The sequence below is a fragment of the Archocentrus centrarchus genome, chromosome 21 (genome assembly GCF_007364275.1).
Source record: "Archocentrus centrarchus isolate MPI-CPG fArcCen1 chromosome 21, fArcCen1, whole genome shotgun sequence".
NCBI lineage: Eukaryota > Metazoa > Chordata > Actinopteri > Cichliformes > Cichlidae > Archocentrus > Archocentrus centrarchus.
Window position 1 is genome coordinate 5,744,621 of NC_044366.1, and position 15,943 is coordinate 5,760,563.

A 15,943-nucleotide genomic window follows, 5' to 3' on the forward strand; every position below is an offset into this window, starting at 1 on the left:
ACAATAACACAGCTTGAAAAAAAAGTGCAATGACAAGACCAAACGCAATATCACTCACCTGCTACACCATTAAATACACCAGGGCAACCATAAGCAGTCCAATAAAACAGTGCTGATATAAAGTTCACTTTTATTGAGGTTCTACACTTCTAAGCTTTCACAAAGTTTGGAAAATTTTGTCTCCAAACTGCGATTTCAGCTGCTATTCAGTGGGTTCCTTTCATACACAAAAGAGGTGAACCTGGAAGAATGATCTGACAGGATCCTGTTTAAGAGGAAGATTCTTGCTGACACACAGAGTGTATTATAGTCTCCTTTCACATAGAAAAACTGCCAGATATAGTAGTTATCATTTAGTGGCTTAGATGGAGACAAAAGGTAAAGAATCTAACAAAGGAAAAGTAATTAGATCTCGAGTCCAAAGAATGATGCAAAAACAGCTTTAACTGCAATTCAGCTAAAAATTTCCTTCCTGGAGCGTGAGCTTAGCTGCTGTGGAAGGGGACCACTGAGATTCTAGCCGGCCAAGCTTGTCTCAACGGTCTCCAAGGAGTCGCCCTCCAGGTCTGTATCTGGGCTCCTGCACAAAGAGCTAACCCGGACTGCTGTTAGTGCTGCAATTACATACTAGATTTCCTCACTGGCCTCATTTTTTTTTACAGCACTGCCAAAAAGCTTTTTAAGTAACCACCATCCAAGCTGGTGGGCAAGATAAAGGGGAAAAAAAAAACAGACATTTTTCTCTCACTATTTAGTATGTATACAATAAACATGTCTAGTACAGTTGTACAAGTCATACTAATTAATAAAATCCATTAAAAAAAATTATTACAATGCAAGTGTTTTTATGCTTTGACACCATCTGAAATTTCTTTAGACAGTGAAAAAATGTGAAAATATTCATACTTTGTTAGTATAGCTTTATTAGTCTAGCGCTCCATAAATCTTTCAAAGTGTCAGACTGGACAGTGGACTGGTTTAATCTGAACCAGCTGTATTTCAACACAGCAAAAAACCTACTGATGGGACTTCAAGAGATCCGGGACTCCTACTTTTCCTTTTTCCATTAGTGGAGAGAGTGCAAATTGTAGAGGAGTGCAAATAACTAGCTTTGAAAGCAAAGTAGGCTTCACCAATGACTCCATAGTAGTCTACAAAAAAAAAAAAAAAGGCCAGAGTTTGTTCCTTTTTTGTGGAAGCTCAGGTCCTTCAAAGCATGTGGCACCATGGTGAATTTATGAGCGTGTAGTGCAATTTTTCATGCAATAGTCTTCCTGGGCAAAGACCTGAGAATGAGGAAGGGTAATCTTAAAAAGGCCAGAGCACTCTTGGGGGTGGAGCTGGACAGGAAGTAGCTGAGAGAAGGATGATGTCAATCATCTGCTAGACTCTGCGTGGTTCTTTAACAACTTTTCTACTCCTTATGAACTAAGAAACAATTAGTTGCAGCACAATCAGGAATGTTCTTTGGATACACTGCACATCAAACAGGTCTCACTTACTTTCAAAGACAAGACACCATCAGATACAAAGACCATATGCAGATTACAAGCATGCTAAATTCATTTGGGATCTTGATTCTGCTCCAAAAGCTCATCATATAATCTTGTGGTAGGGTCACCTTCCCCTAATTGAGAGGTCATGTTGTTTGACTTGAAGCTCTACATAGAACAAGTCATACGTTATTAGTTAAAATTTAAGCTGAAGATTCAGTGCTTCTATGTTCAAATTTGGATAAACAGATTTTGTCAAGACCTTGGGTGGGTGGGTGGGTGGGTGGGAGGGATGGATGGATGGATGGATGGATGGATGGATATAGCAAAAACAAAAGTCATGTCTGAGATTTTGCATTTCATCAAAGTGCCCAGGAAGGCATACTCCAAGTATTTTTCTCCTTCTTCTATTGGTGTTCATTAAAATGTAGGATTGAAGACAAAAAAAAGGGAAGAAAAAGGCAGAAAGTAGTAAACAAGCTAATTCCAACATAAAAAGGGTATTGCTGTTATGGGGTTCAAATGAAGACATTATCAATCTGATAATGCAAAGTAATTATTTGCTTTTTTGTGGTTTCATCACAGTTTTTGCACACAAACCACAAGAATGTTGCAAAGTGGCTTAACTGAGACGACTAATGTATCAAAGTCATAAAGAGGTTTTATGTTGCAGTCAAGTTAGAGCACAAACATCAGCAACAGAAAAAAAAACAAAAAAAAAAAAACACTGAAATTCTGGATATGTTTGCACAGGGAGGCTGCAATTTAATGAGCCCAAATAAATCTAATTAGTTTTAATGTGAATGATCTTTATGGAAGAAGCATCCAGGCTGATAGTGTAGAAGAAAATAAATAATGGACTTGAGAAGCAATTTACTCCAGACTGCAGCCTTGGCAAAACATCTACAACGCATAAATAGGCATTCGGGTCTGTGAGGATGAGATATGCAGTCTGCTCAGACAATGAACAGAGAAATCAACCTCCTAACTAAAACGTGAAACAATACCAATAAAACACACATAACTCTTGCCAATTCATTATCGGAAAGAGGATAATGCAGTCATGTTGTCTTGAGTGTATAAAAAAATGCCGGCTTGAAAGACCGCTTTGCCCTGAGAAATTAACAGTACTCATCAGAAAATAAAAGGGCCATAAAAAAAAACAGTCTGTTTTCACCCACAACGGGATGACTTCCTGAATTAACTGTGGATGCCTTGGACAGCCATATGCCAGTGATTTCTCTGGAGGTGTTGGATCAGGAGGACATACATTATAAAGGCTCAGCCAAATTGGAACACCGATGGCGACAATGTTAAGTCTGTCTCCCTGTCTGATTTGCTCGGAACCATTACCTCTAAATGCTGCTTGTCAGCTGCACAAATGCTGAATAGTATCTATGATGGTATGAAGTAATGCAGGCTTTCTATTCAAGGCACTGTGCTTTTCACTAAATGTGACTAAAGATGAGATTCAGGGCAAAACATGGAGGGTTCTGATGTGCCAAAAAAAATTGGATACCAAGGCGGAAGTCCTCATGAATAAAATGAAATGTAACAGTATAATTTTTGCATAAAACAAACTATGAGTCAACTGAAATCCTTCATCTAACAGGCTGTCTTTGCCAGCATCTTACTCTGAATTTCTACTGGGTAATATCTAAAAGTGGCCCATGCACAAAAGATAAACTGGACTTTTTACAGTTGAGAAATAAACTTGTTGATCTTGTTGAGCGCCTACACCGACTACATAATAGCAACAACTGACCATTATTACCAGCCATCCCAAAGAATCAGTTTGGTTCAACGTTTAGTTTGAAAAGAAAGACTGGTTCTCCAATCGGGTCAAAAACAGGAACAGTCTTCAGCGGCTTTCAAACAGCGAAGGAAGACAGTAAACTGTAGTTTGTCAGATGAAGGTAAGAACTGAAACAGCACTGAAAGACAGCTTCAAAGCACAGAAACTTTATTGTTAGACTTCTGAACAATTTTGTTCTTTTGGTCACTTGCTAGTTCTCATACCTGCCGCTTCACACTCGATTGTAAACCACTCCAGTGTGAGCCGGAAGCCACCACCTGATGAAGCCAACAGGACCGCAAAAAGCAGAGATGAGAATCTGAGGCCACCAAGGTGGAAGTCTTCCACCACTTTGCTATGCCTAAAAATTCTATCAATAAAAATTGTGAACAGAATCGGTGACAAAGGACAGCCACATCGGAAATGAGTCTGACTTATTGCTGGCAATGCAGACCAAGCTCTCACTACAGCTGTACAGGGACAAAACACATGTGCACTGGATGGGCAAATTCACACACACACTCAAATATTGTTAAGAGGATAAAAAGTTGGTCCAGCATTCTGCAACCAGAATGAAAACTGTACTGTTCCTCCTGAAATTGAGGTTTGACTAACAGATGAACTCTCCTTTCCAGCACCTTGGCATATACCCTCCTGGGGAGGCTGGGAAGTGTGTATAGTTGAAGCAAACCCTCTTGCTGAAGATGGAAACCACTACCCCAGTCTGCAAATCCAGAGGCACCACCCCAGAGCTCCACGTGAATTCCAGATGCATGTCAACCAAGACAGCCCTGCAACATCCAAAGCCTTCAACTACCTCGGTAACCTCATTCCAGTGATGGGTGAGTCATCCCCAGCTTATGACTCAATGCCTCACATATGGATCCTGGAATGCCTGGAACCGTAAAAGATCAAGACCCAAAGAGCCTTCATTAGGAACTCAATGGGGATGTGGAGAACAACACTAGATGCAAGTTCAAGTCAACTGCACAAGTCACCAACATGTGCAGGATTTTTGACTGGTTACAGATACTGACTATGTAAATGAGCAACCAATGAGCCACCTCCATTACATGGATGACATCAAAATGTATGCCAGGAGTGAACAAGACATTGATTCCACACCACTAGGATCTACAACAGTGACATTAGAATGTCATTCAGACTGGAGAAGTGTAGTTCGATGGTAACAAAGTGAGGCAAGATAGTCAGAATTGAGGGGATTGCTCTACCAGAAGGAAACATTGCAGACACTGAGGACAGCTGTAAGTACCCTGGAATCCCACAGGTAAATGGGAACCATGAAGAGGCTGCTAGGAAAGCTGCATCAGCCAAATACCTATAGAGAGTAAGGCAAGTCCTAAAGAGTCAGCTGAATGTGGGGAACAAGTTCTAGGCAATCAACACCTACACCTTGCCGGTCATCAGATACCCTGCTGAGATAATAAGCTGGCCAACGGACGAGATAAAAGCCACTGACATCAAGACAAGAAAGCTCCTTACTATGCATGGAGGGTTTCACCCCAAATCCAGCACCCTACTATGCACTGAGCAGAAAGGAGGAGGCAGAGGACAGAACCACTATCCTGGATGGAATAACAAAGATCCATGAGTACACGAGGAAGATGGACACAACTGATCATGTGCAGCAAAACCCTGCACGAAGAGCAAGTGGGGAATTATTTCATTATTTCATTATTTATTGAGTCCAATGCAACTCATCTGAGCAAAATAATGTTGCATAAAACCTTATTTCCCATGCAGTCAGTGTACAATAATTAAAAAGAAGGTTTGTAATATAGTATCACCCAGACGAGGAAATAGTCATTATGCATTGCTTAAATGTGATGCATTTGTGTGGCCAAGAACAGCATTATAGTTTAGCTAACAGTGGTCAACCTTTGCTTGGTTTACGCAAAGTCTTCTACAACAATTTATCCAATCCAATATTGATCTGTTACTCAGCAAAGAAATGCTACGTGTTGCCATATCATTTTTTGATTGGTTGATGCGGTGTATTTTTCCACCAATAGGAAAGGGGATGTCATTTTGGTTTTTTTTTTTTGGGCTCACAATCTTACTAAAGGAGCCTCAAAGATGATGACAATATTCAGAAAAAAAGCATGGCATAATTTTTATCATAAATGTGGCTTTCCTTGGCCTAGTAACACAATTAGAATATCCATCAATTTTCTTTCGATTTCAGGGTCGTGGGGTGGGGCGGGGGGGGGGGGTGGTTGCTATCCCAGTTGCCATAGGGCCAGAGGCGGGGTACACCCTGGACAGGCTGCCAGCCTGTTGCAGGACTAACATAGAAAGACACACAACCACTCACACTCACATTCACACCTAAAGGCCAATTAACCTAACCCCACTAACTATGAGAATCTATGAGATAAGTGTGATATCTCTCCAAAACCTGTTCAAGCTTTTGTCTTGGACCACAAGAACTGTCTTGAGTGCAACTCGACTTCTCCATTGTATACCGAGTACTAGTGGAAAACAATAAAATGTTATTGCCTCATGGTTGCCTTTCAGACATTGTGTTCCATTACAGTAGGTTTCAATGATTTATTTGGCAGATGCTTTTTAAGTGTCATTTAATGTTTAAGCCAACTGACAGACAGAAGTGAGGCTTTCATGTCTGAGTGGATAACTTATTCAGCACGACAGTATGGTTAAGTCATGAGTCAACTAAGCTGCCACAGTTGCTTGATCACCTACGGTGCTGTAGGAATACAGATATAGTCTAAGGCAAACATTTCATACTGCTCTGTGGATGTGGACTTGACCACAGACAGTCAGACACAGTGAAGTCTGACTTCCAAAGAGAACTAAAAGGTCATTTCCTGTGAACACGTCTACAAGCTAGCTGTCATGATGAGGACAAAAGTGTGAGAAAGTGTCCAAAAAGTCAAAAGTCTGAGAAACAATGGAGGACTTAACATTCTGTGTCTATGTCTGCTGTGTCTATTTATAGTTACCATCACTATCCAATTTTGATAGTAATAAGCGCTAATTGTGAGAAGCCATGTTTCTCATCCCATTAGCTTATCTCTTACAAAAGAAGAAGCTCATTCGTCAGGAAATTACATGGCAGAGAGACTTTTATTAATCAAAATGTATAACCTTATCCGAGCCTTGATAAGCAATCCTCATTGACATTCAGCTGTGTCCGACCTTGCAATGACACAGAAATGCGTACGAGTCATGGGTTAACACCAAAAAAAGTGAAGTAATAAGACAGAAATCAGATAAAAACTAAATATGTGAAAATGGTACGACCAATTTATGTTTTTTAGATGCCTTTGGGTTTGCTAATGTCTTTTGCTAATGCACTAAATTCAGAAGAGGCAGAAAAATGCACACAGCATGCAAAGCCACACAGTGAGTGCCACAGATGAAGCCCACATTAAATCAAATCAGTGGTTGTAATTCGCCTCAAATCAAAGTAAGGCTAAAGTCACAGTTTGAAAGCAATAATGTAATGAGGCTGATGGGAGTTTTCCTCTCATCAGCTCGCCTGCTCAGTTTTCTTTCATCATTAGCTTCCCGTGTCTCAGTTGTGATTTACTTGCAAGATCAATCTGACCTATCCCAGAGACAGGCAAAGACATTTCCTCTAAATGTCAATGGGCAACAGATGGGTATGAATACAAAAGCTCTTCTACTTTTTCCATTCACCTTTTCTTGTCTCTCTTTGAAATCTTTTAATATTTCAGTGCTTAGAAGGCTACGGCAAGAGATTATAGACAGAAAATCAAAATATTTTCAAGTGACAGGTTTGGGATATAAAAGTTCCAGCTTCAAATATTTAATTTAAATGTATATCGAGGGCTGAAACAATAAATTGGTGATGGATAATTTATTTACAGCAAAAACCAAATATAGCTTTAAACAATTTTCATTTAGAAAGTATAAAGATTTTGTGTCTCAGGTGTATGGATTTGCTGATTTGCTCTCTTTTATATTATTCATAAATACGTGCTTTAGCTTGCCTCGATGCATCACCAGAAGAAGCAATTGGAAAAAAATGTCACTGAGCTCTTAAAACTTGTGTTACAAAAACAATTAACTACTAAATACTAAATGTACTAGTAAATAATGAGCGGATGATGCATCCCTGATATGTTAAAGTGTAATTAGATTATATTTTATTGTAATTCTTTTTAACTATTTAATTATTTGTCATTGATTCAGTTCAGATTTTATATCATCAGGGTGTGTTAATTCAATTTTGCTACAGCTTTAAAGATATTGTTTAAAAAAAAGAAAGACATAGAAAACTGATTTTTCAAATCATCTTGTGGCCTCTGTGAGTAGACTGACTGCTCATACGTACCAATCTCCAGTCTACAAAAACACTCCAGGAAATTTACAGTAGGTGGTCTGGAATATATTTTGTCTTTATTTCAATAAGAAGGACAAGTTCAGAGGGCAAAGCTATATACCCTATACCAATACACAATACTGGTAAACAATATCAGCTGGCTTACTAAATATTAAATAACATTATACTGGAATGTATAATATTAGTAGAATTCCTATCATATATAAGACTGGTACACAAATCAATGATGAATACTCCGGCCACTTTAGCTGGGCTGCTGTACAGCGTCTGACATGAATGATTTAATTTGCATGTACAAAGTCTGGGTTTGCCACGGCTTTAGATGTTCTCTCCGATTATTACTCACAGGAGTTTGCCCGTTCACTTCTCTCCACTGGCAGAGAAACCCAAACAAAAATATATGGAAAGTGATTTCTTGTGTCACTGAGCATAGTTCATAAAAGCTCAACAACATAATTGGGCAGTACAGTAAAATCCCAAGGATCTGGTTCCAAACCAAGCGTACACAGAGGACATGTTTGAACAGCTTATAGCTTAAATTACTTATTGCACATATTTTTGTAGACCCGTATCACACTTATTAGTGCTGTAAGGTTATAGAACTAACCATTAGTGAATTACCTTTCAAAATTACATATAACCATGATCAAGTATTGCAATATACATGAGCACTGGTGAAAGAGACAAGCACTGACTTAGCTCTTGTTTTTCCCTGTGGGATTGCTCTGTTGCCTGCTTTAGTGTCAGCACACCTTTCAGTTTGCTACCCAGCACATTTCAATTTTGACCATATGTGCGGCTGACCTTTCAGAGCACTACCTGTGAGAGTGAAGCGCCACAGAGAATGAGCAGCAAGAGGGAGAAACCATCCTACTCATGCTGTGTGTTTTATAAACTCCATCGCATTATAATATATCACAACCTTGGGAAAAGTACTGCATTTCAAACTGCGCAATTGCAGGGTTGAAATGCTTAAAAGGACATCCTTGGGAAGCATTTTGCTCCAAGATCATTTCTAATGTGGTATCCAAGGGGAACAGCTAATAAGATGGTTCATATATCATGCTGAAAGTTTTCATTAGGACCAGCACCTTGTTCCATTCACTTATTTGGCAGACATATTTACCCTTGACTCATTTAGGTTTTTTTAAAGGGAGAAAATACAACCATAGTGTGTTGAGACAAAAATTATCCACGATATGGGATTTTCTATTTGTGGTCTTAGTCCCATTTTCTTTTTACTGCTTCATTTCATTGGATGTATTTCTGTCACAGTGACTCTCCACTACTACACGCTGGTATGAATCCAAGAAAACCTAGTTATTTAAAACAGTGTACTAAGTTAAGAAAGTAAATAAATAAATAGTATTACTTAAAAAAATATACCTGTGAGCTGTACTATAAAATGACTAGCTAAATTTGTAGAGGTGACAGCACCAGTAGGAAGCTGCATTTTGTACATGGTAGGGATTTCCATAACTGGTCTATTTTCACTGGCAAGCATGACTGTATTAACTAAATATTGGACTGATATAATTTAGCTTAATTTGGTCCACAAAGTCTTATTTCCCCGTCATAGTTACCTAAAGCCCAAAGAGGCGTTCAAAATACTCAGGGTTTCCACCCATACAAAAGAGGCTCACTGTTCTAACGCTCACTGCTCCTTTTTTTTTTAGCTACAACTGTTAAGTAAGCTAATGTGTCTTATTAACCTAACAAGAAGCACTCAGAGAAACCTCCACCAAGGCGACTCACTGAGCAGCATTCACTTTTAAGGGAATAGTATTTTGTATATATTCATTTAGTTTTTTTTATCTTTTTAAGCGTACTTTAAGAAGTTGGTAGTGCAGTTAAAAACAAGTCCAAAGTGCAGGCTTTTGTTATTCGGAACCCATTTTTGTTCAATCCAGTTACACAGTGTCCCAGATCTTTCAGTTTGGGACACTGTGTGCTTCAGTAAATCAGATTTATTTTTATGGTATCGCCAGAGTCTACATATCAGCACAGATAAAGCTTTATAGTGCAGAGTAACTTTGAAAAATACTGCTGTTCTTTATTAGCTTACTTAAGTATATAGATTGCTGTCTTCATATGAATTTATATATTTTGCTGCACCTGTGTCACTTTAAAATTAAGAACAATAAAAACACTGCAAGTTTCATATAATTTAACAACTTTTCCAAAGGACTAAAGAAACTGTCCATTAATGTTTCAGAACCTTTTGACCACTCTAAATTATTAAAGCATGCTTATTATTTTGGGCTCCGTCAACACTTTACGCATTTCCTGTTTTGTTCTTCTACAGAAGGCTGTCGCAGGCCTGCCGTAGACAGGCCAACAGCACTCACTAGAGTTCTGGAGAGTAATGACAGCACCGGCATGAACTAGACAAGCTCTGCACAAGAATTTACACTGGCAGTGTTAACGACACACCCACAGAGCTCATAGACAGAGCAAGCTACAGATGTTACACTGCTGTACCTTTCTGATTAGATTATAGATACTCTAAAAAAAGAAAGTGGAACAAAGATGTTGTTTTCCACATCAAAGCACTGAAGCATACATTTTTAAAGCGTCTAGGACTTCAGCTGCGTTCATCGCTTCTTCTCTTTGTAGGTCTTAATATGCTCCAACAATGACAAATCATTTGAACGACACAAAAGATTCCATTAGCACCGGGGCAACCTCCATTAAGTGAAACAATGCCAGTATCACCCTGTAAAAAGTGAGACAAAAGAAACTTGACACAAGTATGAACAAAAGACAGCAACATTCAAGGCTCATTCGGCTCAGCTCACCTCCTTTGCAAAAGCCCATGATTAACTGAGATGTGAATGAACTGCTTAGAAGATTAATTCAATCACAGAGGTGCTGAGACTAAAGGCTTTGACATTTGTGAGCCTCAACACTGTTGCCAAGCAAGACCAAAATATAAATTTTCTTGACTTAGGCAAGTTATTGGTGGAGGTTTTGGACCGAGGCACGACGATGCTAAGAAAACTGAGTCAGTAATAGGAAGAACCTAAATCTTTGTGCTCAATTCTTATTCCAGAGGTAACAGCCGCTGTAGTCACTGTGGATGAAAAGCCGTTTGATGCTTCCAGCTGCACGAGGCTGCAGTCACTTCGGCTTTCCAGCAATCTGACAGCAAACCGCTCGACGTGGAATGATGAACTTGTTGTAATAGAGTTTCTGGCGACAGTGAGGTATTGAGAGCACAGGCTGATAGTAATGATGTTATCAGTCACTGTGTGAGCGTGAGCTGATAGATCGAAGTGTCTGCTGGATGTTCTGAAGGTGGGCATAGAGTGGTGAGCATGAGCGCGGTCAACATCACAGGAGCATATGCAAATTTCATTTAACTATTTACCTAATTTCTGAGATCTAACCATTTCCTCTAACGTTTCCTCTAACTCCTCAAACCAGAGGACAACACACATAAGGAGGCTGGGGTCAGTGTAACAAATGACAACAGATAGTTGTCATGTGGGTACTTCAAGAAAAAACATGCACACTACTTGTAACTTCCATGTCAACAAAAATAATTTTAAAAAAACAGACATATAACATATAGAATTCAATCATTTCTTAATGTGAATTGTCACCAAAAATTAGATACTTCACAAACTGGTAAACTTTCTTTATTCAAGGACAGGAAGAAGTGTTTGTATTTCTTCAATATATTAATTTGAAAATTGATCAATAATAAAAGCAGATGAATTGATGAAAGAACTATCCATTTCTGTTCTTTCTGGCTTCAGGCACAGACGTCACCTCACACCGAACAGCCCGTGTATCCAAGGCTGCTGTTTAAGCCGTCAGCCACCACCTGCACTGATAAGTATTCTCAGGAGATTCACAAGATTTATAGAGAACTGGACCTCTGACCTTTAGCTTAAGGTCAAGGTTCACGAGATTCAAACTTGTCTGAGATTTTTAGTATCTATAGTGTGAATTTGAACATTCTCGGTCACGTTGTTCTCGAGTTATAGCCAGCATTAAAGTTTCTGTGGAACAGACCCCACCACAATGCCATCAAGCCCATGACAACAGTGCAACTTTTTCTCAGAAACATCTGAGCTAAAAAGTTGGGACAGGGGCAAGAAAAAGCTGGAGAAGTGAGTGGTACTAAAAAAGAAACAGGTGGAGGAACAGGTCATAACTAATTAGGTTAATTGGGAACTGGTCAGTAACATGACTGCCTCTCTAAGATGCTCTCTTTAAACCCAGAGTTTCTCAGAAGTAAAGATGGGAAACGTTCACCAATCTGCAAATAACTGCAAATTTTGCAGCAGTTTCAGAATAATGTTTCTTAATGTAAAATTGTGAAGACTTCAGGACATAATATCAAACGTTTTTGAGAATCTGGAGAAATGTGTGTGTGCAAGGGACAAGTTTGGGAATCTTGGATTCTTGTGATCTTCAGGCCTTAGGGTGGCACTGCTTAAAAAAAGAGTAACGAGTCTGTGATGGATATCACAAAGTGATAGCAAAGTGGGAAACTGTTCTGGGGTCAGACAAATGGAAATTTTAAACTCTTTTTGGAAAGCATGGACACTACATCCTCCAGACTAAAGAGGAGAGGGTCCATCCAGCTTGTTATCAGTGCTCAGTTCAAAAGCCAGCATCTCTGATGGTGTGGGAGTGCATTAGTGCCTATTTGAAAGGTACCGTGCATACAGGTTTTAGAGCAACACATGCGACCATCCAGATGGCGTCTTTTTCAGGGAAGGCCTTGCAAACTTCAGTAAGGCAACGGTAAACTGCATACTGCAGCTGTTACAGCAGCATGGCTCCATAGTAGCAGAGTCCAGGTGCTGAAGTGGCCTGCCTGCAGTCCACATCTTTCACCAACTGAAAACATTTGATGCATCATCAAACAGAAAACACAGAAAAGCAGACTCTGTTGAGCTGCCCAAATCCTATATCACACAAGAATGGGACAACACCCCTCTCCCAAAAGTCCAGCAACAGGTCTCAGCTCACAGAAGAGAAGAGAGGATGCTGCACAGCTGTAAACATGGCTCCATCCTGTAAATAAAATATGCATTCATGAGATCTGCAAATCAAGGTAGTCTCTTTTTATTTATGGATGGATGGATATTCATTAATGCACTAAAAATCGAAGCTACCATCAACTAACTTTCAGTGATGCTGTTTGAGCAAAACAAAGACAAATAAGCTTAAATTTAAAAAACAGAAAAGAAAAAAAAGCTTATTTTCATGGCAACTGAGAATGAGGTTCAAGACCCCTTTCCAGTGGAGAACTGGCACCACACTGCCCATGATGTCAAACTCATGACAGCAGAACTTTTAGACACTTGAGTGTCATTCAAGCCTTTTTCCTATCTGGTCCCCCGGCAGTCTTCAGACTCTGATAATAAAACAGTTCATGGTGAATACGTAGTAAGGTATATATCAGGAATCAATTAGGGAATCAATGAAGAATATAGCCTAGCATATACAAAGATAATAGCATTACTACAACAGAATCCCCAGTGACCGTTTCACTCCCAACTGCATCATCCACCACAAGTGCTCATTTCATAAGAAAAAAGTGAGAGGAATTATGAATTCTTAGACAAACTATTCTCTTAAATCATGTTAATATCCCTTAGCTACAGAGAACCAGTAGCATGCAAAACAAATGGCATTTGTCTGTCAGTGACTATAACAACATATGACATTTCTAACTAGGACATGTACTGACTGCGCCAAAAGGCTGTAAACGAGAGTGAGGACGGAGGGGAAAACAGCTCAGGGTTCAAAGGTTCAGCAATCAGCGAACCACTGGAAGAACCAGAAATGGACTCATAAATACATCCCGTTTGATGTCTGTGTAGTCCCCTAGTATGCCATTAAAAAAAAAAATAAATAAAAAAAAATAATTATTATATATATATATATATATATATAGTTGTTTTGTTTCTGTTTATTATATAGTCTTTCAAATGTGTTTTTAAAAAGGTACGTTGTAGAAGATTTTCATTGCATCTTAAATCTGTGCCTCCCCCAATATCAACAACAGTGTCAAAGCCACTACTGAGCTCTAAAATGAATCAAGTATGCAATTTAAAGCCCCTGTATTTGATGGCGCCAGATTTTTTTTTTCTCTCTTTACAAAAGGCAATATCACACTGCTGAAATATGTCAACAATAGTCTTGATGATTGTGCTGTGAGCAAAAGTTCATCCAGCAGAGTAAATCACAGGGTGGCAACAGCAGCCAGCGCCAAGACTGCTGAAGCCCAGTAAGACGCTGTCATTTATTAATTTACATGACCTTTATTTAACTGTGCCTGAAATCAGACCTCCATGATCACATTGTTCTTGACCTATTCCGGACCCGAGAAACCACCACCATGAACAGCAATTTATACAAGCTTCAAGGATACTTCATGCAGATTTTCACTGCAAACAATATGAGACACTTAAGAGAAGATATTCAGCTATTACCACCTGCCACAGAAAGAAAAAATAAAGCATCCAGAGCTCACTCAGCTGGTGTTATAACATCAACCTGTTAAGAGGGAAGACCGGAGATTAAACGAGCACATTTTTTTAAAATCATGCTGATTTCAACACCTCATCCCAAAACCTCTATTTCACAACAATGAGAACCAGTGACTCGTCAGCCATGAAATGACAACTGTGTGGCAGAAACCAGAAGTACTGGAATATACAGAGATAGCGGTATAAGTCCTCATAATAATGTGGACATGATCTCTCCACAAATTAGGGTATTTACAAAGTTATTAACACCTTCAATCCCCTGCTGTCATCTCCTGCAGAAATGGTTATCTAGGCAGGGTATGATGAAAGGGAAAAGCCATTTCATATGCCCTCGATGACTATGAAGGTAGTTCAGTGTGTCTCTGCTCACTGAGAATGAAATAAGGCGACGGATTACACACAAACACACACGACTCAGTATGAAGGCACGCACAGCGCAAATATGAGGAACTCTGAAATGGCTGAAAATGTGATGTTTGAAGTAGACATTTATTAGTGTATTTCAGCTGGAAATATAGCCCAGTGTGTGCCTCCATCGTGCACTACAATGATACAAAATAACGTCACGGCAAATGCAAATCACGGCGACTTTGTTCTTCCTTTTATTCGAAAAGCGAACAGTGAAACGTCAATAAGATGTGGGGGAAATGGGAGGCTGACACGCTGGTATTCACCACTACTTACTTTAAACTACCATTAAACGAAAAAATAATAATAATAAAAAATGTTTGACCAAAAAAAATGAAAATGTTTGAGGCAAACTCGACTTCACTCCGAGTCCACCTTGCACGGACTTGCGCAACAAAGTTTCCCGTTAGGAGTTCCGAGAGAACTGAATTCGGAAACAAAAGTGATGCATATTTCCCAACAAAACGCTGAATTCAAACATCTCGTGAACAGCTCTACGCAACTATGTCAACTTCGTTTTGGTGGCAAACAACGTATCGCACAGGCGCAAGAGTGCAACGATACACAAAAACATTCCCAGCAAAGAGGAGAAACTCGACGGATAACTCCAAACAGCAGGCTCGGCGCTCGGGAAGCATGAAGCAGACCGTCTGTACTTACGCTGGAACAACAAAGTAGTCCTAACAGTCCCGAAGAAAAGAAAGCCACGATCCTCAGCGCAGCGCAGTCCGAGCTCCACATCCAGCAGGCTCATTCCCTCCTCTCCTCCTCCTCCTCAGCTCGCCTCTACAGCTGCTGGATAAGTTTGCTGACGTCAACAAGCCCTCAGTCTCAGCCGGTAAAGCTCTTTGGTGGAATAATACATGGAAAAGGAGGGGAAAGACGCGACCGGAAAGAACCCGGGAGGCGGCCACTACATAAGAGGCTGCTCATGCAAGACAAGGGCCAAGAAAATAAACAAATAAACAAGCGCAAAATTCCCACCGCCTGCTATTAACAGTGAATCCCACATAATGAAGAGCAGTTCAGCAAATGGTAAAAGCACTAGCAGCGCTAAATTCATAAATAAATTCACCACTAAAGAGTTTAAGTTCAATGGCTTCACTTTTGGTGAGTATCTGACTTTACTCACCAAAATTAAAAAACAAATTAACATGCTAACCTATTTGCCTAGCTGTAGATGCTAGTTTTTGATCGTACAGTGTAAAAGTTGGATGCTTTTGGGTCTGAAAAGTGAAGTGCCTGAAATCAGCATTATTTTTAACATTGTCTGCAAAAAAGATATCTAGCAGTCTATGTGGGAATGGCCCTTATACTTGACCTCAGGAAACACTTTCCTGGTGAGTTTTTTGGGCACAGTCAGTCATAAAGGAGGATGTGCAGG

The 15,943-nt window shown here is 39.6% G+C and overlaps 1 protein-coding gene across 4 annotated transcripts in view; it reads right to left on the minus strand.

The window, feature by feature from the left end:
- Positions 1–15,389, minus strand: part of gulp1a (GULP PTB domain containing engulfment adaptor 1a) — a 91,802-nt gene extending 76,413 nt beyond the window's left edge. For 2 of the 4 annotated variants that reach the window (XM_030758606.1, XM_030758604.1), the window contains exon 1: positions 15,220–15,389. In XM_030758606.1, the coding sequence (XP_030614466.1) occupies positions 15,220–15,313 (94 nt within the window). In that variant the 5' untranslated portion in view covers positions 15,314–15,389. The remainder of the gene's footprint in view (positions 1–15,219) is intronic. The other 2 variants (XM_030758603.1, XM_030758605.1) reach the window with 2 other exon arrangements.
- Between the last annotated feature and the right edge of the window lie 554 nt (positions 15,390–15,943).